Here is a 27,157-nt window from a genome sequence, read left to right on the forward strand (position 1 = left end):
ATCTCCCCCCTTCCTTCCTTCCTCAGGGCTGTACGCTTACTTTTTTGAATGGTAGCACTGGTGCTAGCAAGTTAAAATTTTAGTAGCACAAATAAAAATTTACTAGCACACCCCGGGTGGACAGTTAGTAGGGGTGTAACGATACACTAATCTCACGATACGGTACGATACGCGATATTCAGGTCACGATAACGATACGATATTATAGCATTATTTTTTTAACAACCTTGAATGAGGAACATATGACTGGAAAAAATTGTCTTTTATTTGAAAGACACAAAATACAAAACAATACTGTGCGTTTGCCCTATTGTTACAGTTTGTAATGCTTTATAACTGGTTTTAAGTTTTAAAGAGAAAGCCAGGCCAACCATTTTCCACAAAACTGAACTAAAAGTAAATGTCAGGTTTGCATTATGCATCTTCAGTTTCATACAAGTACAAATATTTTGCCACAAACTGAATAGTTTCTCTCATGTATGATTTGACTTTTTTCTTTCCAGAAATTGAACAACTAAAATTAAATAAATAAATAAAAGTAAATAAATACATACAATTTTACATCATAAAAAGATTGATTCATGCTCACTTCTATAAGTGTAAGAGGAGATTTATTTTTGTTATTTTGGTTATTCAGGGTTCATTATTTTATAAATATATTCTTTATATTCTGATGTAAATCAGGGACCTATAATGACACTAGTCAGTTTATCTGTAGTTGTAAACTATGTTTTAGATTGGGCGGAGTGATACAGCACTAGGTGCTGTGTTGATGTTCTAAAATCCTACGCTGTTGAGGGACATTAAAGTACACTGGAACTCAGCAGAAGTTGTCCCGTGTTTATCCTACTCACGACCCGAAAAAGGTTTAATTTAATAAGGTAAGGCTTAACTCTACACCAGACTTAAAAGTTCAGAGCTCAAAACCCTGCTAGAGTCCCGTGATCGGGACCGCAAAAAGGTACTAGTTTCTTCTGAGCGGAGTAAGATTTTGGTCCGCGTTTCGAGGCGCAGTCGGCGCGCGCGGTCGGATCATGGATGTATTAATAGTATTAATAGCCTTTCCACACGGCGCCCCGGCCGTATGGTCGCGAAAATACGGTATTTATATATGAAATGTCAGAATAGGTAATTTTTTTGACGATACCCCAGTTGAGAAAGGCTGATGTAGGTCAAGAGACATTCATAATGATTTTCAAACTTTGACCCCAGCGCAACTCACTCGCACAAATGCGAGTGGATACATATTTCTCTTCGCACCGGATGATTTTTATTCGCAAATGCGATGAAAACTGTCGCACTGTACAGCCCTGCTCCTTCCTTCCTTCCTTCCTTCCTTCCTTCCTTCCTTCCTTCCTCCTTCCCTTCCTCTTTTCTCCCTTCCTTCCTTCCTTCCTTCCTTCCTTCCTTCCTTCCTTCCTTCCTTCCTTCCTTCCTTCCTTCCTTCCTTCCTTCCTTCCTTCCTTCCTTCCTTCCTTCATCCTTCCCTTCCTCTTTCTTCCTTCCTTCCTTCCTTCCTTCCTTCCTTCCTTCCTTCCTTCCTTCCTTCCTTCCTTCCTTCCTTCCTTCCTTCCTTCCTCCTTCCCTTCCTCTTTTCTTCCTTCCTTCCTTCCTTCCTTCCTTCCTTCCTTCCTTCCTTCCTTCCTTCCTTCCTTCCTTCCTTCCTTCCTTCATCCTTCCCTTCCTCTTTTCTTCCTTCCTTCCTTCCTTCCTTCCTTCCTTCCTTCCTTCCTTCCTTCCTTCCTTCCTTCCTTCCTTCCTTCCTTCCTTCCTTCACGTACGTTGTGCGTGGATTTAACTCAGAACTATAAATCAGTTTTACACAAAAACGTCATCAACGGGAATTTATCGTTTTTACCGTGAGATACAAATTCTTACCGTGGGGAATTTTTTTGACGGTTTATCGTGAACGGTAAAATATCGCCCATTCCTACTCAACACACACTCTTGGAGGTGCAATAAGTCTACTTTGTTTTCTTTTCCTCTACCAAGACTTTTAATTCATACATATGTTTGGTATTTCATATCAAAACAGTATCTGTAACATTTTTAAAAAGTCTGAATGACATTCAGCTATTTCCCAAGATCCCTTTGGAACTTGAAATCGGGCTAACTATGTTTAGCTTTTTTGTGTTACACACTCATCAGATGAATCCATAGAAAATTCCTAGTCATTCCTGAAGGAACGTTAGGAGCCACATCAGTCATCACAGCGCAGGCAGGAACGGGGGGAGGGATGGGTTTTAAAAGGATTAAATACCCTCAGAAAACTGAGACAGGCAGTGCATTGTAAGTGAACAAGTAAATGGGGCAAGTGTGGACTAAATGGGAGGATGTCTGGAGGAGGATCAAACATGGGGGAGACCCGGGAGACGGCAGGACCAGAACAAGGACAGCCAGGGATGTGTTTCTGTCTAATGATGGGGATTTATAATGAAGGAGCTTTTTCCCCCTTCTTTTTCTTCTCATTCTGCTGATCTATTAGTGTTTCATGTTTTGTCAGTATTTCTAGACTGAAGCATAAGCTCAAATGTGGAAACATGGAAGCAGTGTTTTCTACGCAAAAGAAGTCAGAAAGAAAGGAGAGAGAAGAACGAGGAGTATTTTATTAAAGGGGACCTATTATGAAAAACAGGTTTTCTCTTGCTTTAACATATATAAAGTGGTCTCCCCTCAGCCTGCCAACTCAGAGAAGGAGGAAAGCAACCAAATTCTGCAGTGTCTGTACAGCCGCCCGGATGATCCATCCAGTGTGATTTACAGAGGTTGACGTCCTATGCGTGAAACCACGCCCACAAATAACTCCGCCGGCCGGAGCTTCCACCATTTTTTTCGTAGCGGTGTATCGCGTCATTCAGGCAGCCAATCAGCACAGAGCCTCATTATTATAGCCTCCAGAATCTTGCATAGAAAATGAGGTTAGAGAATGGAAGATAAAGACATGGCTCAGAGGCTGAATTCTCTAATTTACTTTAGCAAAAACAATCAAAAGCTTGTTTTTAAGATATTCAAAGCCTGTTTAAAATAGGTATTAAATGCCATAATAGGTCCCCTATGCGTGAAGAGCAAAGGCCCTATTGTAAGGAATTCTTTCTTTTTCTTCTTTATTTTTCAGACGAAATGAGTGCCTTTTTTCCCCCTAAACGTGCCCCAAAAGTCACCAAATTTTGCACGCGAGCCAGGCCTGGTGAAAGATTTGATATTAAATGGTTTGCATTAATGGGCGTGGCCTAATGGCTCAACAGCGCCCCCCTAGAAAACTTCGTGCCTCAAGCCCCACAATACGGTTTGATGTACATGCACGAAAATCGGTACACACCTGTATCATGTTACAACTTAAAGAAAAGTCTCTTGGCGCCATGGCCGAAACAGAACAGGAAGTCGGCCATTTTGAATTAATGGTGTAATTTTGGCGCAATTTATCCCATTTCTTCAGACGCTTCTTCGCCCGAACCGTAACGTGCACCCAGGTGTGTTATACATCAAAATGTGCGTCTCCATCCTGCAATGACGCACATTACTTTTCTCAGTCAAAAGCGTTACCGTGGCGACGATAGATGGCAAAAAACGCGCCCCCCCCTTCATCTGATTGGTCGATATTTGATAGTTCCTATTTTCTGCCATAACTTTTGAATGGTTTGACATAAAGAGTCGTGGGTGGTGTCATCCGACTCAGTATTGAGTACTTGACCTTCATTGGCATGAATTAGCCCCGCCCCTTTTTCTGATTGGTCGATATGTGATAGTTCCGATTTTCTGCAATAACTTTTGAATGGTTTGACATAAAGACTCGTGGGTGGTGTCATCGGACTCAGTTTTGAGTCCTTGAACATAATTGCTGCAAATTAGCCCCGCTCCTTCATCTGATTGGTCGATATCTGATAGTTCCTACTTTCTGCCATAACTTTTGAATGGTTTGATATAGAGAGTCGTGGGTGGTTTCATCCGCTAAATGTCCAGGCCTGAATAATCTAAATACAAGTCATACAAGCTTTCACTGCAGCCTGAACGTGCACAAGGGTGCGAGGGCCCGTTCATCGCTGCTTGCAGCTTTAATTATGAATTTGTATTTTTTGACTCAGTCAGATCATTCATTTAAATATGCATTAACGGTAAACAAAAGGGTTATATGTTAAATAGAGGAGGTGAGGAAAAAACAGAAGCAGACATGAAGGGCGGGCAAGTAAGAGGACGAAAGTAAAGTAAAAAACGGAAGCTGGAGAGTCGGAAGTGTGCTGGGAAGAGGTGGGAGTAAAGGCAGACGGTGGAAAAAGAGACTGAAGCTCATGCAGTCACCTAAAAGCCTCAGGAGCGCCGACTGTTCATCTGGAGCGGAGGAGTTGCCACACCACCCGCTCTGTATCACTCTTTCAATGACTGCACCATGGAGATCCGCAAATTTATTCAGGATGACCGGAGAAACCCTATTTAAACTACTCCCTCTGACTTCTGTTGAAGTACAGAAAACATGCCGTGATGTTTTTATGCAGTTCATCATTCAAATCCCTGACATTTCTGACAATAGGGTAACATTCGCTCTCATGGACTACTGCTCGATCGTTTAGTCATTTTCAATTGAAGCCAAATTGCACATTTGTAAACATTTAAACCCACAGGGGGCTTTACTGACGTTATCATTCATCAGTGTAAAAAGTGCAAATACACCGGTCATAGCTTTCTGTTGGGTTGAAGATGGAGATGGAAGATAACAGCTAGAGAGGCTGGAGGTGCTTTTTGAATAATGTGTTCAAAAAAACATGATGACATGAAGTCAGACCTCTGACTGTGGTTTCAATAGGGGTGTATTGATACACTAATCTCACAATACGGTACGATAACAGTCACAATAACGATACAATACGATATTATAGCAGTATTTTTTTAACAACCTTGAATGAGGAACATATGACTGGAAAAAATTGTCTTTTATTTGAAAGACACAAAATACAAAACAATGCTGTGCATTTGCCCTATTGTTACAGTTTGTAATGCTTTATAACTGTTTAAGTTTTAAAGAGAAAGCCAGGCCAACCATTTTCCACAAACTGAACTAAAAGTAAATGTCAGGTTTGCATTATACATCTTCAGTTTCATACAAGTACAAATATTTTGCCACAAACTGAATAGTTTCTCTCATGTATGATTTGACTTTTTTCTTTTCCAGAAATGTAACAACTAAAATTAATTAAATAAATAAAAGTAAATAAATACATACAATTTTACATCATAAAATAGATTGATTCATGCTCACCTTATACGTGTAAGAGGAGATTTATTTTTGTTAAGAAGGTTATTTTGGTAATTCAGGGTTCATTATTTTATAAATATATTCTTTATATTCTGATGTAAATCAGGGACTATAATGACACTAGTCAGTTTATCTGTAGTGATTAGTCTGTTTTAGATTGGGCGGAGTGATACGCCACAGTACGGCACTAGGTGCTTGTGTTGATGTTCTAAAATCCTACACTGTTGAGGGACATTAAAGTACACTGGAACTCAGCAGAAGTTGTCCCGTGTTTATCCTACTCACGACCCCAAAAAGGTTTAATTTAATAAGGTAGGCTTAACTCTACACCAGCCTTACATAAGTAAAAGTTCAGAGCTCAAAACCCTGCAAGAGTCCCGTAATCGGGACCGCAAAACGGTACTAGTTTCTTCTGAGTGGAATAAGATTTTGGTCCGCAGGTCGAGGCGCGGTCGGCACGCGCGGTTGGATGCGCGTTACTAGTCAACACAATAGATTAATATTAATAACCCAATATCGCGATACACTTTGTCACCTCCACGACACGTATTGTGCCGTTTTTGTATCGCAAAATTTCGTGGCACGATATATTGTTACACCCCCTAGGTTTCAATAATCAGATATCAGTCAGTGCCTCTTCAAATGCGTCCTGACTGTGTTACACCTGTATTTCAGGCTGCTCAATTGTGATTGGCTCAGATTGACAGGTGTAAAAGCAGGTGTAAACAGGGCCTCGGCCTCTGGAGTTGTGATTTTCTGATCTTACATGAATCCTCTCCGGTCCATGTCAGTGCACGGGTGAAATGGTTTATGCTTCAAAGAAGAACTTATCAGCAAGTACTGTTTTTAAAATTGCAGCTTTTTATTTGAAAGCAGGAGTGTGCTGTTAGTCCTGCTATTATTCACGTGCTAAACCCGTTTTGCTACTCCAAATAGGATGGGGGATTAACTACCTCCTCAATTTGTACATTTTTGAACTAATTTTTTTTTTCTCCAGTTTTTTATCCCCCCTGTGACTCTGCAAGGGATAAAAGAGGTATAGAAAATGATGGTTGGATGGAGTTTTTCATCCTAATATGGCGGAATAAAGATTTTGGAATGCACTAAGAAGAACTATTAAAAGAGGCTCAGCATTGAACTCCAGGTTCAACTTGAATTTTCATTGTCATAAAACCTGTTCCTACCCGGGTGCTTCTTCGCACCTTCCGTGGCTGATTATAAGCCTCGCTACTGTACTGGAGTCGTTACCTTCCCATCTGCCATGTTTCCTACTTGGGCTTCCTCTCTCTTCCCCTTCCTTCCTTCCTTTCCTTCCTTCCTTCCTTCCTTCCTTCCTTCCTTCCTTCCTTCCTTCCTTCCTTCCTTCCTTCCTTCCTTCCTTCCTTCCTTCCTTCCTTCCTTCCTTCCTTCCTTCCTTCCTTCCTTCCTTCCTTCCATCCTTCCCTTGTTACTTCCTTCCTTCCTTCCTTCCTTCTTTACTCCATTCTTCCCTTCCTCTCTTTTCTTCCTTCCTTCCATCCTTCCTTCCTTCCTTCCTTCCTTCCTTCCTTCCCTTGTTTACTTCCTTCCTTCCTTCCTTCCTTCCTTCTTTACTCCCATTCTTCCCTTCCTCTTTCTTCCTTCCTTCCTTCCTTCCTTCCTTCCTTCCTTCCTTCCTTCCTTCCTTCCTTCCTTCCTTCCTTCCTTCTTCCTCCTTCTTTACTCCATTCTTCCCTTCCTCTTTTTCCTCTCTTCCTTCCTTTCCTTCCTTCCTTCCTTCCTTCCTTCCTTCCTTCCTTCCTTCCTTCTATTACTTGTTTTCTTCCTTCCTTCCTTCCTTCCTTCCTTCCTTCCTTCCTTCCTTCTTTACTCCATTCTTCCCTTCCTCTTTTCTTCCTTCATTCCTCTTTTCTCCTTCCTTCCTTCCTTCCTCCTTCCTTCTTTACTCCATTCCTTCCCTTCCTCTTTTCTTCCTTCCTCCTTCCTTCCTTCCTTCCTTCCTCCTTCCTTCCTTCCTTCCTTCCTTCCTTCCTTCCTTCCTTCCTTCCTTCCTTTCCTTCCTTCCTTCCTTCTTTCCTCCTGCTCTCTCCTTCCTTCTCCATTCCTCTTTTCTCCCTTCCTTCCTTCCTTCCTTCCTCCTCCTTCCTTCCTTCCTTCCTTTTTCCTTCCTTCCTCTTCCTTTCGTCTTTTCTTCCTTCCTTCCTCTTTCTTCTTCCTTCCTTCCTTCCTTCCTTCTTCCTTCTTCCTCTCTCTCCTTCCTTCTCCCTTCCTTCTTTCCCTTCCTCTTCTCCTTCCTTCCTTCCTTCCTTCCTTCCTTCCCTTCCTTCCTTCTCCTTCCTTCCTTCCTTCCTTCTTCCTTCTCCTTCCTTCCTTCTTTACTCTTCTTCCTTCCTTCCTTCCTTCCTTCCTTCCTTCCTTCCTTCCTTCCTTCCTTCCTTCTTTACTCCATTCTTCCCTTCTCTTCCTTCCTTCCTTCCTTCCTTCCTTCCTTCCTTCCTTCCTTCGCCTTGTTTACTTCCTTCCTTCCTTCTTACTCCATTCTTCCCTTCCTTCCTTCCTTCCTTCCTTCCTTCCTTCCTTCCTTCCTTCCTTCCTTCCTTCCTTCCTTCCTTCCTTCTTTACTCCATTCTTCCCTTCCTTCTCTTCCTTCCGTCCTTCCTTCCTTCCTTCCTTCCTTCCTTCCTTCCTCCTTCCTTCCTTCCCTTGTTTACTTCCTTCCTTCCTCCATGTTTACATCCTTCTTCCTTCCTTCTTTTTTCCCTTCCTTCCTTCTTTTCTTTCTTCCTTCCTTCCTTCTTTACTCCATTCTTCCCTTCCTTCCTTCCTTCCTTCCTTCCTTCCTTTCCTTCCTTCCTTCCTTCCTTCCTTCTTTACTCCATTCTTCCCTTCCTTCCTTCCTTCCTTCCTTCCTTCCTTCCTTCCTTCCTTCCTTCCTTCCTTCCTTCCCTTGTTTACTTCCTTCCTTCCTTCCCTTGTTTACATCCTTCCTTCCTTCCTTCTTTTTTCCCTTCCTTCCTTCTTTTCTTTCTTCCTTCCTTCCTTCTTTCCTCCCTTCTTCCTTCCTCCTTCCTTAACCAGTTTTTTTCCAGTTTTTTATCCCCCCTGTGACGCTGCAAGGGATAAAAGGGGTATAGAAAATGGATGGTTGGATGGAGTTTTTCATCCCTAATATGGAGGAATGAAGATTTTGGAATGCACTAAGAAGAACTATTAAAAGAGGCTCAGCATTGAACTCCAGGTTCAACTTGAATTTCATTGTCATAAAACCTGTTCCTACCCGGGTGCTTCTTCGCACCTTCCGTGGCTGATTATAAGCCTCGCTACTGTACTGGAGTCGTTACCTTCCCATCTGCCATGTTTCCTACTTGGGCTTCCTCTCCTCTGGCTCACATATACTCTCACTCTCTTTGTTTTCGTTATGAGGTGAAACACCCCTCCCTTTTTCCTCGCTCTGTTCCCCTTCCTGGTGTGTTTCCTCTCACACTTTCACATCTTCCATCACCTGAGCGTGGTGTTTCTTGAGCTCCTGGTCTCAGCTTGCAAGGGCTGTAATTATAGTGCATTAATTGGTTGAGGATAATTATCATCGTTTCTATTATGATTATTACTTCTGTTTGTTCTGCCTGCCGTTGTGCCTCGTCGAAAACTTAGTTGGAAGTTTTTTCGTGCACCACTTGACAGTAGATAGTGTGGGTTTAAGCTTGTCAGCCGCAACATGGAGATGGAGAAAGCGTAACAGTGCAGCGGTGACAGTTGAAAAGCAGAGGGGAAAGGATTTTCACTGTTTCACTTCTAAAGTCTCTCCGACATATTTTGCATCTGCTGTGACTTTTCTGTTCTCCTGGAGCTTCTGTGATTTTCTCGTTTGTGCTTTGCCTTCTCTGCTTTTCACACTGTCTGTCTGCCCCCAAAACCCCGACATTTACAGCTGATATTATGTAGCACCATCCATCTCCTCCCTTCTGTACCTCCCCCTCCATACGTCCTTATCTACGTTGCATTTCTCTGTTAACCCTTTTACTGTCTTTGGGTCAAAATGACTTCATTCTCCTGTCCTTCTTTCCTCCTGGTCTCTCCTTCCTTCTCCCTTCCTCTTCCTTCCTTCCTTCCTTCCTTCCTTCCTTCCTTCCTTCCTTCCTTCCTTCCTTCCTTCCTTCCTTCCTTCCTTCCTTCCTTCCTTCCTTCCTTCCTTCCTTCCTTCCTTCCTCTTTTCTGCCTTCCTTCCTTCCTTCCTTCCTTCCTTCCTTCCTTCCTCGCTTCTTCCCTTCCTCTTTTTCCCCTTCATTCCTTCTTTACTTCCTTCCTTCCTTCCTTCCTTCCTTCCTTCCTTCCTCCCTCGCTTCTTCCTTCCTTCCTTCCTTCCTTACTCCCTTCTTCCCTTCCTCTTTTTTCCATTCCTCTTTTTTCCATTCCTTCCTTCCTTCCTTCCTTCCTTCCTTCCTTCCTTCCTTCCTTCCTTCCTTCTTTACTTGTGTTCTCCTTCCTTCCTTCTTTACTTGTTTTCTTCCTTCCTTCCTCCCTTCATTCTTTTCACCCTTACTTCCTTCCTCCCTTCCTTACTCCCTTCTTCCCTTCTCTTTTTTACCTTCCTTCCTTCCTTCCTCGCTCCTTCCTTCCTTCCTTCCTCCTTCCTTCCTTCCTTCCTTCCTCGCTTCATCCTTCCTTCTCCTTCCCTTACTCCCTGCCTTCCTTCATTCCTTCCTTCCTTCCTTCCTTCCTTCCTTCCTTCCGTACTTCCTTCCTTCCTTCCTTCCTTCTTTACTTGTTTCCTTCCTTGCATTCCTTCCTTTCCTCCTTCCTTCCTTCCTTCCTCCCTTCCTTACTCCCTTCTTCCCTTCCTCTTTTTTACCTTCCTTACTCCCTTCTTCCCTTCCTCTTTTTCCCTTCCCTTCTTCCTTCTTCCTTCCTTCCTCCTTCCTTCCTTCCTTCCTTCTTCCCCTCTCTTTCTCCCTTCTTCCTTCTTGTTTTCTTCCTTCCTTCCTTCCTTCTTCTTCCTTCCTTCCTTCCTTCCTTCCTCCCTTCTTCCCTTCCTCTTTTTCTCCCTTCCTTCCTTCTTGTTTTCTTCCTTCCTTCCTTCTTCCCTTCCTCTTTCTCCTTCCTTCCTTCCTTCCTTCCTTCCTTCCTTCCTTCCTTCCTTCCTCCCTCGCTTCTTCCTTCCTTCCTTCCTTCCTTCCTTCTTCCTTCCTTCCTTCCTTCCTTACTCCCTTCCTTACTCCTTCTTCCCTTCCTCTTTTTTCCCTTCCTCTTTTTTTCCTTCCTTCCTTCCTTCCTTCCTTCCTTCCTTCCTTCTTTACTTGTTTCTTCCTTCCTTCTCCCTTCATTCTTTTCACCCTTACTCCCTTACTCTTTTTTACCTTCCTTCCTTCCTCGCTTCATCCTTCCTTCCTTCCTCGCTTCATCCTTCCTTCCTTCCTTCCTTCCTTCCTTCTTACTTGTTTCCTTCCTTCCTTCCTTCATTCCTTCCTTTCCTCCTTCCTTCCTTCCTTCTTCCCTTCCTCTTTTTTACCTTCCTTCCTTCCTTCCTTACTCCCTTCTTCCCTTCTCTTTTTCCTTCCTTCCTTCATTCCTTCCTTCCTTCCTTCCTTCCTTCCTTCCTTCCTTCCTTCCTTCCTTCCTTCCTTCCTTCTTCCCTTCCTCTTTTCTCCCTTCCTTCCTTCTTGTTTTCTCCCTTCCTTCCTTCCTTCCTTCCTTCCTTCCTTCCTTCCTTCCTCCTTCCTTCCTTCCTTCCTCCCTTCTTCCCCTTCCTCTTTTCTCCCTTCCTTCCTTCTTGTTTTCTTCCTTCCTTCCTTCTTCCCTTCCTCTTTCTCCCTTCCTTCCTTCCTTCCTTCCTTCCTTCCTTCCTTCCTTCCTTCCTTCCTTCCTTCCTTCCTTCCTTCCTTCCTCCCTCGCTCTTCCTTCCTTCCTTCCTTCCTTCCTTCCTTCCTTCCTTACTCCCTTCCTTACTCCCTTCTTCCCTTCCTCTTTTTTTCCCCTTCCTCTTTTTTCCCTTCCTTCCTTCCTTCCTTCCTTCCTTCCTTCCTTCCTTCCTTCCTTCCTTCCTTCCTTCCTTCTTTACTTGTTTCTTTCCTTCCTTCCTCCCTTCATTCTTTTCACCTTACTCCCTTACTCTTTTTTACCTTCCTTCCTTCCTCGCTTCATCCTTCCTTCCTTACTCCCTTCCTTCCTTCCTTCCTTCCTTCCTTCCTTCTTTACTTGTTTCCTTCCTTCCTTCCTTCATTCCTTCCTTTCCTCCTTCCTTACTTCCTTCCTCCCTTCTTCCCTTCCTCTTTTTTACCTTCCTTCTTCCTTCCTTACTCCCTTCTCCCTTCCTCTTTTTCCCTTCCTTCCTTCCTTCCTTCCTTCCTTCCTTCCTTCCTTCTTCCCTTCCTCTTTTCTCCCTTCCTTCCTTCCTTCCTTCCTTCCTTCCTCCCTTCTTCCCTTCCTCTTTTTTCCTTCCTGACCTTCTTTACTTCCTTCCTTCCTTCCTTCTTTACTTGTTTCCTTCCTTCCTTCCTTCCTTTCCTCCTTCCTTCCTTCCTTCCTTCCTCCCTTCCTTACTCCCTTCATTCCCTTCCTCTTTTTTACCTTCCTTCCTTCCTTCCTTACTCCTTCTTCCCTTCCTCTTTTTCCCTTCCTTCCTTCCTTCCTTCCTTCCTTCCTTCCTTCCTTCCTTCCTTCCTTCCTTCCTTCTTCCCTTCCTCTTTTCTCCCTTCCTTCCTTGTTTTCTCCCTTCCTTCCTTCCTTCCTTCCTTCCTTCCTTCCTTCCTTCCTTACTCCTTCCTTCCTTCCTTCCTTCCTTCTTTACTTGTTTCCTTCCTTCCTTCCTTCATTCCTTCCTTTCCTCCTTCCTTCCTTCCTTCATTCCTTCCTTTCCTCCTTCCTTCCTTCCTTCCTCCCTTCTTCCCTTCCTCTTTTTCCCTTCCTTCCTTCCTTCCTTCTTCCTTCCTTCCTTCCTTCCTTCCTTCCTTCTTCCCTTCCTCTTTTCTCCCTTCCTTCCTTCCTTCCTTCCTTCCTTCTTCCTTCCTTCCTTCCTTCCTTCCTTCCTTCCTTCCTTCCTTCCTTCCTTCCTCCCTTCTTCCCTTCCTCTTTTTTCCCTTCCTACTTCTTTACTTCCTTCCTTCCTTCCTTCCTTCCTTCCTTCCTTCCTTCTTTACTTGTTTCCTTCCTTCCTTCCTTCCTTTCCTCCTTCCTTCCTTCCTTCCTCCCTTCCTTACTCCCTTCTTCCCTTCCTCTTTTTTACCTTCCTTCCTTCCTTCCTTACTCCCTTCTTCCCTTCCTCTTTTTCCCTTCCTTCCTTCCTTCCTTCCTTCCTTCCTTCCTTCCTTCCTTCCTTCCTTCCTTCCTTCCTTCCTTCCTTCCTTCCTTCTTCCCTTCCTCTTTTTTCTCCCTTCCTTCCTTGTTTTCTCCCTTCCTTCCTTCCTTCCCTTCCTTCCTTCCTTCCTTGCTTCCTTCCTTCCTTGCTTCTTCCTTCCTTCCTTCTTTACTCCTCCCTTAATCCCTTCTTCCCTTCCTCTTTTTTTCCTTCCTTCCTTCCTTCCTTCCTTCCTTCCTTCCTTCCTTCCTTCCTTCCTTCCTTCCTTCCTTCCTTCCTTCCTTGCTTCTTCCTTCCTTCCTTCTTTACTCCCTCCCTTAATCCCTTCTTCCCTTCCTCTTTTTTTCCTTCCTTCCTTCCTTCCTTCCTTCCTTCCTTCCTTCCTTCCTTCCTTCCTTCCTTCCTTCCTTCCTTCCTTCCAGCACAAGGGTTAAGTGTTTTTGACCCATCGTGCTTTGCCTCTGTTTTTAAACGTAAATAGACTTTGTCTCTTGAAAACAAGTCCCGTTAAAGTAAATTAAGCGTGTCCCTCAACATTCAGGGTCATTTACTGAATGTTGAAAAGAGCTAATATGAGTACAGGGTGAATTTGGTTTAAAAATGCTCGAGGGACTTTTAAAAGGGATGGTTGACATTACTGCATAATTATAGGAAGGCTTTGATATCTCTTCTGCCTGGGGCTTCGCTTGCTCTTTTTTATATCCTCATCTGTTTCGACCAATAATGTGAACACCATCCGAAATACAATCTGCTTAGTCTTCCAGAGGCATTTGTTGGTGCATCATGCATCTCACAAACACAGTGCTAAAATAAAACAAATGAAACTTCTATAAAAAAGTGGGTTCTTTGCCATCACTTTCAAGGGCATGTCTTTTGCTTGGAGTGAAATGTTTTCTCAGTGTTATGGCCTAGATATTAAGTAATACATGTTTGATATCGCTATATTGTTTCCATGAGAACATCCTTGTTCAAGGTTTAAAAATTGCAGCTCTGTCTTTTTTTCTCTCAAGTATAGCAGCATTTCTGTTGTATATTTTCTCATGATTCACTAAATCATGAATAAATCATGAACCACCTCGTCTTACTCGTCTCACTGTCTGAAGTTAAATCAGACTAAACTGTTTCAGGTCAGTCAGGATTACCAAAAGCATTTCCTCTTGCTTTTTATATTTTATTTTATAAAATATTTGATATTACATTCTTTGAGGTCAAAAGTTTACATAGACAAAAAGTACTATGTCTGTGGGGAGGCCCAGATGATGATGTCATGGGTTAAAAGCCCTTGATACGTTAACTGGAACAACTCACAACATGTGAGTTAATTGAAGGGACACCAGGGGATGTATTTTAAAGGAGACCTATTATGGCATCTAATACTTTTTAACCCTTGTGCTGTCTCGGGTCAAGGAAGGGGGGATGGGAAGAAGGAAGGAAGGAAGGATGGAAGGATGGGTGGAAAGAAGGAAGGGAGGATGGGAGAAAAGAGGAAGGGAGAAGGAAGGAGAGAGTAGGAGGAAAGAAGGGAAAAAAGAAGGAAGACAGGAAGGGAGTAAAGAAGGGAGGGGAGGAAGGGAAGAAGGGAGGAAAAAAGGAAGGAAGGAAGGGAGGGAGGGAGGGAGGAAAGAAGGAAGGAAGGAAGGAAGGGAGAAAAGAAGGATGGAAGGAAGGAAGGATGAGAGAGAAGGAAGGAAGGAAGGAAGGAAGGAAGGAAGGAAGGAAGGAAGGAAGGAAGGAAGGAAGGAAGGAAGGAAGGAAGGAAGGAAGGAAGGAAGGAAGGAAGGAAGGAAGGAAGGGAAAAAAGACTGAAGGAATGAAAGGAGAAAACAAGGAAAGAATGTACAAGGGGAGAAAAGAAAGAAGAAAAGGAGTAAAGAAGGAGAGAGCAGGAGGAAAGAAGGAACAGGAGAATTAGGTCATTTTGACCCAAAGACAGTACAAGGGTTAAACAGGCCTTGGATGTCTTCAAAACAAGCTTTTGATTTTTTTTTTTTTTGCTAAATAAATTCGAAATTCAGCCTCTGAGCCATGTCTTTATCTTCCCAGTTTCTAACCTCATTATCTATGCAGGATTCTGAGTGGGCGGGGCTATTATAATGAGGCTCTGTGCTGATTGGCTGCCTGAATGACGCGTAGCAGGGGAGGGCACAAAGTGTTGGTTTTTACAACCAACAACAGGGCAAATTGCATGTCTAGCTCGAACAGACACCATCACGATACACCGCTACGGAAAAATGGCGGAAGCTCCGGCCGGTGGAGGAGGAGTTGTTGTTCCGGCCAGAGTTAGTTGTGGGCGTGGCTGAGGGGAGACCACTTTATATAAGTTAAAGCAAGAGAAAATGTCTTTTTCATAATAGGTCTCCTTTAAGGTCACAACTCAAACACTCTGTTTCCTTGTTTGAAATCATGGGAAAGTCAAAAGAAATGAGCCAAAACATCAGAGAGAGAATCGTGGAGATCCACAAGTCTGGTTCATCCATAGGTGCAATTTCCAGATGTTTGAAAGGGCCACGTTCAACATCATGGCCCTCACACCACTCAGGAAGGAACCGGGCTCTGTGTCCCAGAGATGAATGTGTTTTGGTCCGAAATGTGAAAATCAACCCCAGAACAAAAGCTAATGACCATATGAAGATGCTGGATGAAGCTGGTAAGAAAGCGTCATTATCCACAATGAAACTAGTCCTGCACTGACATTGGCTGAAAAGCCACTCTGTGAGAGAAGCCATTACAGTGTTGTGCTAGTTACTGAAAAATAGTAACTAGTTACCGTTACTAGTTACTTCATTAAAAAGTAACTCGGTTAGTAACTCAGTTACTTAGACCAAAAAGTAATGCGTTACTATGAAAAGTAACTATTTAGTTACTTTAAATAAAAACATTATTTTAAATGCTCCCATTAATGCCCCTCTAGCCTTCATTTCAGCAGGTACTGTATGGATTTACATTGTGCATCGTGTTCTGCATTCTAAACAGTCTCCCCGCTTCTTCACTTCCTGTATCAGTAACATTGGTCGCTTAGCAACAAGCTGAGAACGGCCAATGAGCTTCAGCAGCAGCTCAAGAACCTTTGATGAATCGTTCATTACAGTCTCAAATATAACCAATGGGGGCATGTCGGTTTATAAGAATCTTTTTGCCCAGAAGAAAAAAGAGCGACAACAACGACCCATAACTATGTTCTTCTCTCGAAAAAACACTCCTGCACCGCAGGGTTTAGGAGAAAAAGACGCTACAGAGTCGGGATGCAGCGGCTCAGAAGAGCAGTGGAATACGTGCTGATCTCCGCTATTTGAAGCCTTCTATAATAATTGTAAAAATAATTTCACTTATCACGGGTTCTTTTTGGAACGTAACCCCCGTGAAAAACGAGGGATTACTGTAATGACAATATCTCCACGTTGCCAAACTCGGCTTCTCTTGGCTCATGACCGTCATGTTTTTGAACGCATGGCCGCTACGTTTCATCCGGTCTCCGCGTGTGGGGAAAAAAGGCTTCACTGTAGCCAGAAATAATGGAGTAACGCACCGTTTGGTAACGGTAATTGCGTTACTGAATTTAAAAAAGTAATGCGTTAGAGTATTAGTTACCGCAAAACTAACGGCGTTACTAAATAACGCGTTAGTCCCAACACTGCTCCTAAAAAGAAACATAAAAAAAGCCAGATTACAGTTTGTAAAAAGACACCAAAACAAAGACCTTAACTTCTGGAGACATGTCCTGTGGTCTGATGAAACTAAAAAGGAGCTGACCAATGTTACATTTTGAGGAAAAAGGGGGAAGCTTGTACACCTGAGAGCACCATACCAACTGTGAAGCACGGAGGTGGCAGCATCATGTTGTGGGGCTGTTTTGCTCCAGCAGGAATTGGAGTACTTCATAAAATAGACAACATCATGAAGAAACTTTACATGAAAATATTAAGGAAACATCAAAAAGTGGCTTGAGGACAACAAAGTCAATGTCTTGGAGTGGCAAACACAAAGCCCTGATCTGAATCCCAGTGAAAAATTGTTGACTGATCTGAAAAGGCGTGCGAGCGAGTCGACCGACAAACCTGACTCAGTTACACCAGTTCTGTCGGGAGGAAACGGCCAGAAATGCATCAGAGTACCGTCAGAAGATTGTGGAAAGTTACCCAAAACGTTTGACCCAAGTCATGCATCACGCAAAGGCAATGCTACTAAATACGAAGGAAATGTATGTAAACTTTTCACCTCCAAGAAATTCTCTCTCTGATTATTGTGGCATTAAGCAAAATGAAATAATTTTGGTAATCCTGACTGACCCGAAACAGGAGAGGTTTAGTCTGATTTAACTTCAGACAGTGAGACAAAGAATGTTCTGTCTTTTTGCACAGTGTATGTAAAGTGTGTATATACACACACACACACACACACACACACACACACACACACACACACACACACACACACACACACACACACACACACACTTTTCCATGGATGTATTTTGCACAGACCAAAACTGTAAAAAAAAAAAGAAAAAAAAAGAAAAGTCTTGGGGAAAAATACATTTGTTACTTTTCATTTAAAATACTTCTACATCTGATCCAACTTCTTTAACTTGAATTATTTGTTTGTTTGCACTATGTTGCCCAAGAGCTGCCTTGCTCTATCATTCTCTGGATGACGCCAATAAAGATTTGATTAGATTTTTGATTTGTACTTTAGAGGACAGGGATATCACAGCTCAGCTAGCAGGCCCCACGTATATCCAAGCAATCTGTCTTGCTAAATCAACTGAAATTTGATGTTGGAAGTGTTCTGCTCTATTCTTATTTAAATTATTGATATGGGTCTCGTGTGGTGGTGAGTGTGTATATGACATGCATACCCATGTAAGTAATTTCTGTTTTATTTGGTTGTGTTCTACTGCCAGAAGTAGGAGGGTTCTTAAAAATAGAGTTTGATTGATTGAACTACTTTTTATATATACCGGTGTGTGTGTATATATATATATATATATATATATATATATATATATATATATATATATATATATATATATATATATATACACACACACACATTAGGGGTGTAACAATATATCGTGCCACGAAATTTCGCGATACAAAAATGTCACGAAACGTGTTGTGGAGGTGACAAAGTGTATCGCGATATTGTGTTATTAATCTATTGTGTTGACTAGAACGGCGCATCCGACCACGCGTGCCGACCGCGCCTCGACCCGCGGACCAAAATCTTCCTCCGCTCAGAGGAAAGTAGTACCTTTTTGCGGTCCCGATCACGGGACTCTTGCAGGGTTTTGAGCTCTAAACTTTTACGTCTGGTGTAGAGTTAAGCCTTACCTTATTAAATTAAACCTTTTTGGGGTCGTGAGTAGGATAAACACAGAAACAACTTCTGCTGAGTTCCAGTGTACTTTAATGTCCCTCAACAGTGTAGGATTTTAGAACATCAACACAGCACCTAGTGCCGTACTGTGGCGTATCACTCCGCCCAATCTAAAACAGACTAATCACTACAGATAAACTGACTAGTGTCATTATAGTCCCTGATTTACATCAGAATATAAAGAATATATTTATAAAATAATGAACCCTGAATTACCTAAATAACCTTAACAAAAATAAATCTCCTCTTACACTTATAAGGTGAACATGAATCAATCTTTTTTATGATGTAAAATTGTATGTATTTATTTACTTTTATTTATTTATTTAATTTTAGTTGTTAAATTTCTGGAAAAGAAAAAAGTCAAGTCATACATGAGAGAAACTATTCAGTTTGTGGCAAAATATTTTTACTTGTATGAAACTGAAGATGCATAATGCAAACCTGACATTTACTTTTAGTTCAGTTTGTGGAAAATGGTTGGTCTGGCTTTCTCTTTAAAACTTAAACAGTTATAAAGCATTACAAACTGTAGCAATAGGGCAAACGCACAGTATTGTTTTGTATTTTGTGTCTTTCAAATAAAAGACATTTTTTTCCAGTCATATGTTCCTCATTCAAGGTTGCTAAAAAAATACTGCTATAATATCGTATCGTATCGTTATCGTGACCTCAATATCGTGTATCGTATCGTATCGTGAGATTAGTGTATCGTTACACACCTAATATATATATATATATATATATGTATGTATGTATGTATGTATGTATATATATATATATATATATATCTTGGCAACAACAAAACTCTTTCAGAGTTGTAACATATAACTTTGAGCTTTTGTCTCCCCTCTTCTTGCTGCTCATTAATGTCAGCAGCATGTTGAGATATTTTGCTGTCTCAGGTCCAAAAGCCTTCATTTAGCTGGATGCAGACTGAATTGGAAAAGTAATTTTGCTCAGAACAGAAGTTTCAAAAACATTTTGAGAAATGTGTCAGGTCTTCATCATTTTCTGTGGGCATTCAAGTGTTTCCTGCGTGATTGGCAGACAACGTTCAATTGTCTGTTTCTCAACAAGGGGCAACATTTGGTTTGTCTGTTTTCTGAGTACAGTCCAATATACAAGTAAGAAATTGCACTTTTTTGAATCCCCATGAGGGGCTCCATGCTCCATGCTCCGTGCCAACCACCAAAACACTACTACTATTACTAACAATTCCTAATAACAATAGGACAGCAGCTGTGCATTTACCTGGAACAGTCCGAGGTTATTTCTTTCTGCTGCCTTTCATCTACGGATGAAGCCTGCTACCAGTAAACCAGTAAACAGCCTCTGCCCCATCTGTCTCTTGGCCAGGCATTAGCCAGAACAGCTGAGCCACCCTCCAGGTTCGCCTGCAACCTTTCATACAGACAAACTTTGTGCAGACCTCCACCTTGACCCGACTCTGAAAAGCCCCAGGGACCATTTAGTGAAAGGTCGGCTCATTGAGAGCCTCCGTGGGGCTCAGTTGGAGCTTCGTCAGGCTTCATTTTCCTTAGCAATACTTGTTTTAAATGTTTCAATGGCAAAAAAAATAAAAATGTTTCAATGGCAATGTCTGAAATGAGTATGGATGGACAGATGTGATTGGAAAAGGTTAGCATGAGCTAGCCGGCCAATTGGTAATTGAAAGTTGCAAAAACTTCAGTGCCCAGGGGCCTCATTTAAAATGGACTGCGTAGGAGTCATACTAAAAGTGCACGTACGCTCAAAAGGCGAAAATGGCGGGCGCAAAAAAAATTCGGATCTATAAAACCGCGTGCACGCAGACTTGCACGTAAGGTTCTCTTTATAAATCACAGTCCAGCTGGAAGGCTGCGCACGTGAATCCGCCTGGTATCCCGCCCTCTACACGCCCACTTTCTACCAAAAATGGAATCATTTTGCATATGAATGAGCCTGCTGAGCATGCGCAGTGGCTTCCTGCAACCTGTTTGGCTTCAGAATGAATGAATGAACGTGTCGAGCCACCGTGCCACTGAATTTCACTGAGATCTGAGATCTAGATGTTGTTGATGAGGAGGAGGACAGGAAAACCACATTATTTTGTGGTCACAGTAAAAGTAGAAAAATAAATAGTATAAAATAAAGCGAGGGAGTGGCAGCACGCCGTTGCTGCGCGGAACGCCGTGAGTTCCCCGGTGCAACAGGGGGACACACGTCCCCCCGTCTTTTCAAAATCATGTTTATTTTCCCCTTACTTTTTACAGTTTAAAAACTAACGGTAGGCTCAGCCTTAAATTGCAAATTATCAAGACACTGTATGAAAGCGATACGAAAACGGCCCCGCAGCCCCGCTTCACCCCCCGCTCCTCCTCCCCTCCCGTCTCCCCTCAGAGCTGCTCAGGGCGGGTTTATGGTTCTGCGTCACCGACGCAGAGCCTACGGCGTAGGTGCGCGTCGCCGCGTACCGTACGCCGTAGGCTCTGCGTCGTTTTAACGCAGGGCCATAATTTAGGCACCATACACCTGCACGTAAAGGTTTCACGCGCGCGCAAAACTCATATATATGAAAACAAATCTGAGTCCCTTTAGGGAAGAAATGAGGGGCTCCGTGGGGCTCCCTAAACGCAGCCCCTCATTTGTTCTGTCCTAAAGCGGTGAAGGAGGTTCCCGGCGTGTCCTGCACCGCGGCTGCAGCTCCAGCAGCACCAGAGTCCTGACTGACAGCTTCACACACAGAGGAACACGATCAGCGCTATTTTATTTTATTTTATTATTTTATTATTTTAAGTCTGATATATGTTGTGATATGTGATGACATTATTAAGAGTATGACATGAATCTGGCTTCATTTCACCACCTCACAGCCTGCCTCGCCAGTTCCCCGTGTCTTAAGTAAATTCTTACGGGAGGGTCCTAGTTGCCGTAAAGATAAGCAGATTTTTCGGTTAGTTTTTTCTTTTTAGATCCGAGGATTTGCGTAGAAGGCAGCTTCCGCAACTTTCAGGCGCTTTTTCTGCGCAAGCAAGCTTTATAGATGAGGCCCCCAGTTCATGCAATCTTGTCTCGCTATTCTGAGACACCATTCCATTCAAGAGGTCATTCATGTGAATCGTGTATTGCAGAGCATTTTCATCGTAACACATCTTTGGTGGAACGCAGCACAAGCAAATAAGAGATTGTTTAACTGTTTTGCAACTTCAATCAAGTTAGCAGGAATATTGTTGGAGACTTACCTTAAAACTATTGTTGGAATCCGTTGAAGTCATGTTTAAAGGGGACGTATTATGGCATCTAATACCTATTTTAAACAGGCCTTGAGTGTCTTAAAAAAAGCTTTTGATTGTTTTTGCTAAATAAATTAGAAATTCAGCCTCTGAGCCATGTCTTTAGCATCCCATTCTCTAACCTCTTTATTGTTTCCATGAGAACATCCTTGTTCAAGGTTTAAAAATTGCAACTCTGTCTTTTCTCTCAAGTATATCAGCATTTCTGTTGTATATTTTCTCATGATTCACTAAATCATGAATAAATCATGAACCACCTCGTCTTACTCATCTCACTGTCTGAAGTTAAATCAGACTAAACTGTTTCAGGTCAGTCAGGATTACCAAAAGTATTTCCTCTTGCTTTTTATATTTTATTTTATAAAATATTTGATATTACTTTCTTTGAGGTCTGTAGGGAGGCCCAGATGATGATGTCATGGGTTTGAAAGCCCTGGATACGTTAACTGGAACAACTCACAACATGTGAGTTAATTGAAGGGACACCAGGGGATGTATTTTAAAGGGGACCTATTATGGCATCTAATACCTATTTTAAACAGGCCTTGAATGTCTTAAAAACACGCTTTTGATTTTTTTTGCTAAATAAATTAGAAATTCAGCCTCTAAACCATGTCTTTATCATCCCATTCTCTAACCTCATTATCTATGAGGGATTCTGAGTGGGCGGGGCTATGATAATGAGACTCTGTGCTGATTGGCTGCCTGAATGAGGCGATACACCGCTACGAAAAAATGACATATGTCGGCGGAGTTAGTTGTGGGCGTGGTTTCACGCATCGGAGGTCAACCTATGTACATTTTCGTTACATAACGAAAGGGAGCAGAATCTGAACGGCTCGTAGAAGTCACATCACACTGGACGGCTCATCCGGGCGGCTGTACAGACACTGCAGAATTTGGTTGCTTTCCTCCTTCTCTGAGTTGGCAGGCTGAGGGGAGACCACTTTATATATGTTAAAGCAAGAAAAAACCTGTTTTTCATAATAGGTCCCCTTTAAAGGAGCTGTATGTAAGAACAATAATAAAACGAATCATAAAATGACCCCGATATGTCAACAGACATTTAAAAATCATGTTCATTTCAAATACTTATGTCACTGACAACAGCACTCAAGCCAGGATATTCCAGTTTAAAAAGAGGAGTTGCAGCCCTCAACTGATGTTTATGTTGTCATTTTTTGTTTTGGTCTGAAGCTCCACCCTCCACCTATCTCCCAATCACCAAGTCAGTATTGTTTCTGAAGCTCCACCCTCCACCTATCTCCCAATCACCAAGTCAGTATTGTTTCTGAAGCTCCACCCTCCACCTATCTCCCAATCACGAAGTCAATAGTGTTTCGGCATCCGGGTTGCCAGCTCGGCTCTAATTATCGCAGCCATGGCAGCCTACGTTCCTGCTGCATTCTGCAGCCTACCTGGCAACCTCTGGTCGGGGGGAGGAGGGGGAGGGTACACGCCACTCAACAATATTTTGAAAGTGACTGCAGTACCAGTTTTGGACATTTCTTACAGACGGCTCCTTTAAGTAATGTTACGTACCATGAAAAACTGCCTTCAAATACCGTGCAGTGAGAACAAAGCAATGCTCTTATCTTGATTGTGATTGTGCGAAAGACTTGTGTGTGAATGTTGCGGCCCACCAAAGATGGGTTATTGCGAAGATGCTCTTTGATAGACGATTATCGTGAATTATATTTGTATTTAGATGGCAAACGTTGCTGATGCGACAAGAGTTTGCAGCCATGTTAATACAATCTGAGCTTCTCGCTCTTAAAATCATTCACCTTTTTCAACCAACTCCACACTGCAACTTTTCTGTGAACTGCGTTGCATGCAGTTGACTGAACTAGGGTTGCACCGATCGATCGGCAACCGGCCGATAATCGGTTTTGATCGGAGTTCTGAAAATAATAGTTCAAAGCCGCCAAGGCATTCAACCACAATGCCACTAACTCAGCTGTAACAGAGATGGTTAAACGAGAAAAACTACAACCTAAGGTAATGGATTCATATGCCTTGTATGTCAGCCGCTTTCTGTTTTAGAACACATCTTTAGCTGCTTGGATCCCGGTATACGCTGCTGAGTTTGAAATATTTCATTGATGAATGTCCGCCGGAGTTATAACAACTCTATACAGTCACATCAAAAGCCTTCCAAAGGCAGGGACGACAGTTGTGTCAGTCGGCTTCACGAGTGACATTTGGAGCTCTAGTGTGAAGAGTTGTGCTTCACTCATAAGTTTCCTGGGTCACACGTGGCGGACGCTATCGCTAAAACCTTTGCAAAGCTTAGTAATTCATTTTATCTTATCTTTTCCACAAGATCAACTCTAAGAGAGTGACATTTTTACTGTTGTTTGTGTTGGTGCACTGCACATGTTATGTTGTGCACGTAATTATTGCCACAGGAAAGCTTAAGCTAGTAAGCTACACTCACTCTTTGTAAGCTGAGTGTAAGTCGTCTCTAAGAGTCTCTAGAGCGTGAAATATGGCACATTCCCTCAGACTGCAATAAAACAGTGGTCAATTCATGATACTTTCTCATCTCGTCATTTTTATACCTAATAATACAATGTCAGTGTTGTAAATGAGACAACAATATTGAGGAATTTATGGATTTCACGCTGTGATCGGTGATCGGCAATATCGGGATCGGCAGATACTGTTTCTGGTGATCGGTGATCGGTCCTCCAAATCCTGATTGGCAGTACTCGAGTTGTAAAAAAAAATCAGGGGGGATGGTGGATTTTATCATATGGAAACAGATAATTTGTGCTGATTACAAATAATATAATATATTCAAATAATAGCACTGACCAAAACACCTGCAGAAATACTGCAGGAATGACATAGCAGCAGTTAAATGCAGCCTTCTGTAAGCTTTAAATATCCACTGGGCTTACATCAAATACATCAAAACACAACAATAAAAAACACTTTTCTGAACTTATCAATATGACTCTGTCCTTCACAGGATAAGTAACATGGATCACTGCAAAAACTCAACATCTTAACAAGAATATTTGTCCTATTTCTAGTTAAAATGTTTCATTTTAGTAAAGAAATCTCATTACACTTAAAACAAGACTCATCACTGGAAAAAACTAAAATTTTCACCTGTTTCAAGTAGATTTTCACTTGAAATAAGTGGAAAAATCTGCCAGTGGAACAAGATTTTTTTGCTTGTAATGAGAAGATAAATCTTGTCCCACTGGCAGATTTTTCTACTTATTTCAAGTGAAGATTTACTTGAAACAGGTGAAAATTGTCAAATAAGTTATTTTTCTGGTGATGACTCTAAATGTTGAAATAGCAGTAAAACCACATTCATTCATGAAATTACATAAGGGATGGAAAGGGGGGATGATTTGACCGTTTTTATTTCAGGGGGGATGCCATCCCCCTTCATCTCCCCTCAACTCCAGTACTTCTGATCGGTGCATCTCTACTCTGAACTCCCTGGGAAGGAAGGAGAATGGGATGACACTTTTTCCACAAGGACCTCCGGGAAAAATCACAAAACCTTAGACAATATTTAATGAGTGAGAGAATGTGACACTTGCAAGGATTCACCTGATCGCTGCGGGTTGTTGTGCACAGAGCAGGTGTGCTTCATATGCTGTTGACGGTGTGTTTGCTGCATGCTAAATGCCACCAGCAGTTGTTGGTGACGGAGAGCAGATCTCTGGTGGCTCTGCGACATCCGCTGTCATCACAGTGTGAGCTTCCAAGTCCGTGAGGCGTATTCCCACACTTGAACTCCCTCCCCACCGTCCTTGTTGCGACCTGTCCTCTCCGTGCTAATGAAGGCCGCCACGTCGGTGTAATGAAGGAAGTGAAGTGCTAACATGAGCGTGTGCACTCGTTTACACGTGTATGTGAGTGTAAACGCGAGAGCTGCCACTCCTGCTTATGAATTTGCAAATGGAACCGTAAAAGGAGCATTAAATTCCTCCCGGTGTTGTTTGATTTTAAAATAGCTACTCTCCTCCCTTATCCATGACTCCCCTGCTTCCCCTTCTTGTTATTTCCCTTTGCACACTATCTTCCTCTTTAACTTTGTCTCCGTGCTCCTTGCCTCTCAATCACTCCTTGTTTGCCTCATCTTTGGTTCTTCTGTTTTTTTTTCGCTCGTCATTAGCAGCCTGTTTCTCACCTCTTTCCCATCCTTTTTCATCCCTCCTTACCATCCCTCTGTTTTGGTTGTCATCATCTTACACACATCCGCTCGCATTTCTTGCTCCCACTCTTATCCTTCTCCTTCCCAGTGTCTTTCACTCTTTTCTTTTTTTTTCACTCTTTTCTACCCTTCCTCTCAGAAGAATGTGGCTCATTTCAAGCACCATATAAAATAATTATGCACATTAAAATATATGTATTGAGATTTTGAGATGGTGTTACAAACTGTTAAATTTGGTATGCTATTTCAGGTTGATGATATTCAGTCAGATATTGTGACCCGATATGCAACCAATTAATTTTTTTAAACAGTTCATAAATTATATATTTAACATACCATTTTATTGACAATGTGGCAGCAGGTAACAGCTGAGCAATGTTAAAAATATCAATATGTATGAGTAAAGATTTGTAATTCAATTGAAAAGAATTCAGTTATACAGCCTCAGTTCTGAAGAAAACAGTTCTTTACCGTAATTAAAAATAAAGTGCAATGGTTTTCAGATCTCATTAATCCTTATTTTATTCACAATATAACGTATAAAATTAAATCTTGAAAGTCAGACATTCTACCCTTTGATGATAAATATAAGCTCAGTTTTAATTTGATGATATCAACTTATCTTAAAAAGATGGCACCGGTCTGGCCTTACTGAACATGATCCAGGAAGCTACCGTCTCCTCTGGGCCAAAGCTTGCATCCCTGACATTATTGGGGGCAGACAATGTCCTTTTCAGGGAAAGTCCTGCGTTGGTCAGACAGCGCCAAACCAAATACTGTATCCGTTACACAATCATGGCTCTAGCTAGAGCCAATGTCCTTCCCATCTCTTAATTCCCAGTCCTGTCACGTGCTGGAGTTTCCTAGGGCAGAAAAGCGAACCCCATTGGCCCCATTGCCCCGGCCACGAAGGGCTCACAAGCCAATGTTGTCCTGGTGATGGACCTAAACCCGGATAATTGGGGAGGGTTTCTTCGGGAAAGATATTCAGCATAAAACCTATGCAAAATCAATACCCACAATACATTTGAAACAAAAATACACCACAGAATATCCAAGACGTTTGAGCAGTTTGAATCTTATATTAGACAAAAATGAAGCAGCACTCAAGTCTCAAGTCAGGTACTTTTCACAGACAAGTTCAATCTAGTCCAGGACAATCTAGTTCCAAAACTTCAGGCACTGAACCCCTCATTTCCCGATCCTATATGGACTGTTACTAAAAGAAGAGGGGATCCTACTGCGTTACTGGACGTATATCGGAACTCAAATACTCTTTTGTAATCAAGAGTTGAATTTTAAGTGGGATTAATACAAATTCATTTGAAACATTTACACTCTTTCAGTTTCAAACTCATACGTTTTTATTAGGGCCCGAGCACCTACAGTGCAAAGGCCCTGCCTATTGTATCTGTAGGAATTCTTTCTTTTTCTTCTTTATTTTTCCGACGAAATGAGGGCCTTTTTGCCCCCTAAACGTGCCCCAAAAGTCACCAAATTTGGCACGCAAGCCAGGCCTGGCGAAAAATGTGATATTTAATGGTTTGCATTAATGGGCGTGGCCTAACGGCTCAACAGCGCCCCCTAGACAACTTTGTGCCTCAAGCCCCACAATACGGTTTGACGTACATGCCCGAAAATCGGTACACACCTGTATCATGGCCCAATTTAAAGAAAAGTCTCTTGGTGCCATGGCCCAAACCGAACAGGAAGTCGGCCATTTTTTATTAATCGTGTAATTCTGGCGCAATTTATGCCATTCCTTCAGCAGTTAATACAGTCCGAACCGTAACGTGCACCCAGGT

At 42.2% G+C, this 27,157-nt stretch overlaps 1 protein-coding gene across 1 annotated transcript in view; it reads left to right on the forward strand.

Moving 5' to 3' along the window:
- LOC133460922 (glutamate receptor ionotropic, NMDA 2D-like) overlaps positions 1 to 27,157 on the forward strand; it is a 254,791-nt gene that overhangs the window by 48,238 nt on the left and 179,396 nt on the right. The window contains exon 5 of the mRNA XM_061741634.1: positions 19,971 to 19,987. Coding sequence (XP_061597618.1) covers positions 19,971 to 19,987 — 17 coding nt within the window. The remainder of the gene's footprint in view (positions 1 to 19,970; positions 19,988 to 27,157) is intronic.

Source organism: Cololabis saira, chromosome 15 (assembly GCF_033807715.1).
Source record: "Cololabis saira isolate AMF1-May2022 chromosome 15, fColSai1.1, whole genome shotgun sequence".
NCBI classification, from domain to species: Eukaryota; Metazoa; Chordata; class Actinopteri; order Beloniformes; family Belonidae; genus Cololabis; species Cololabis saira.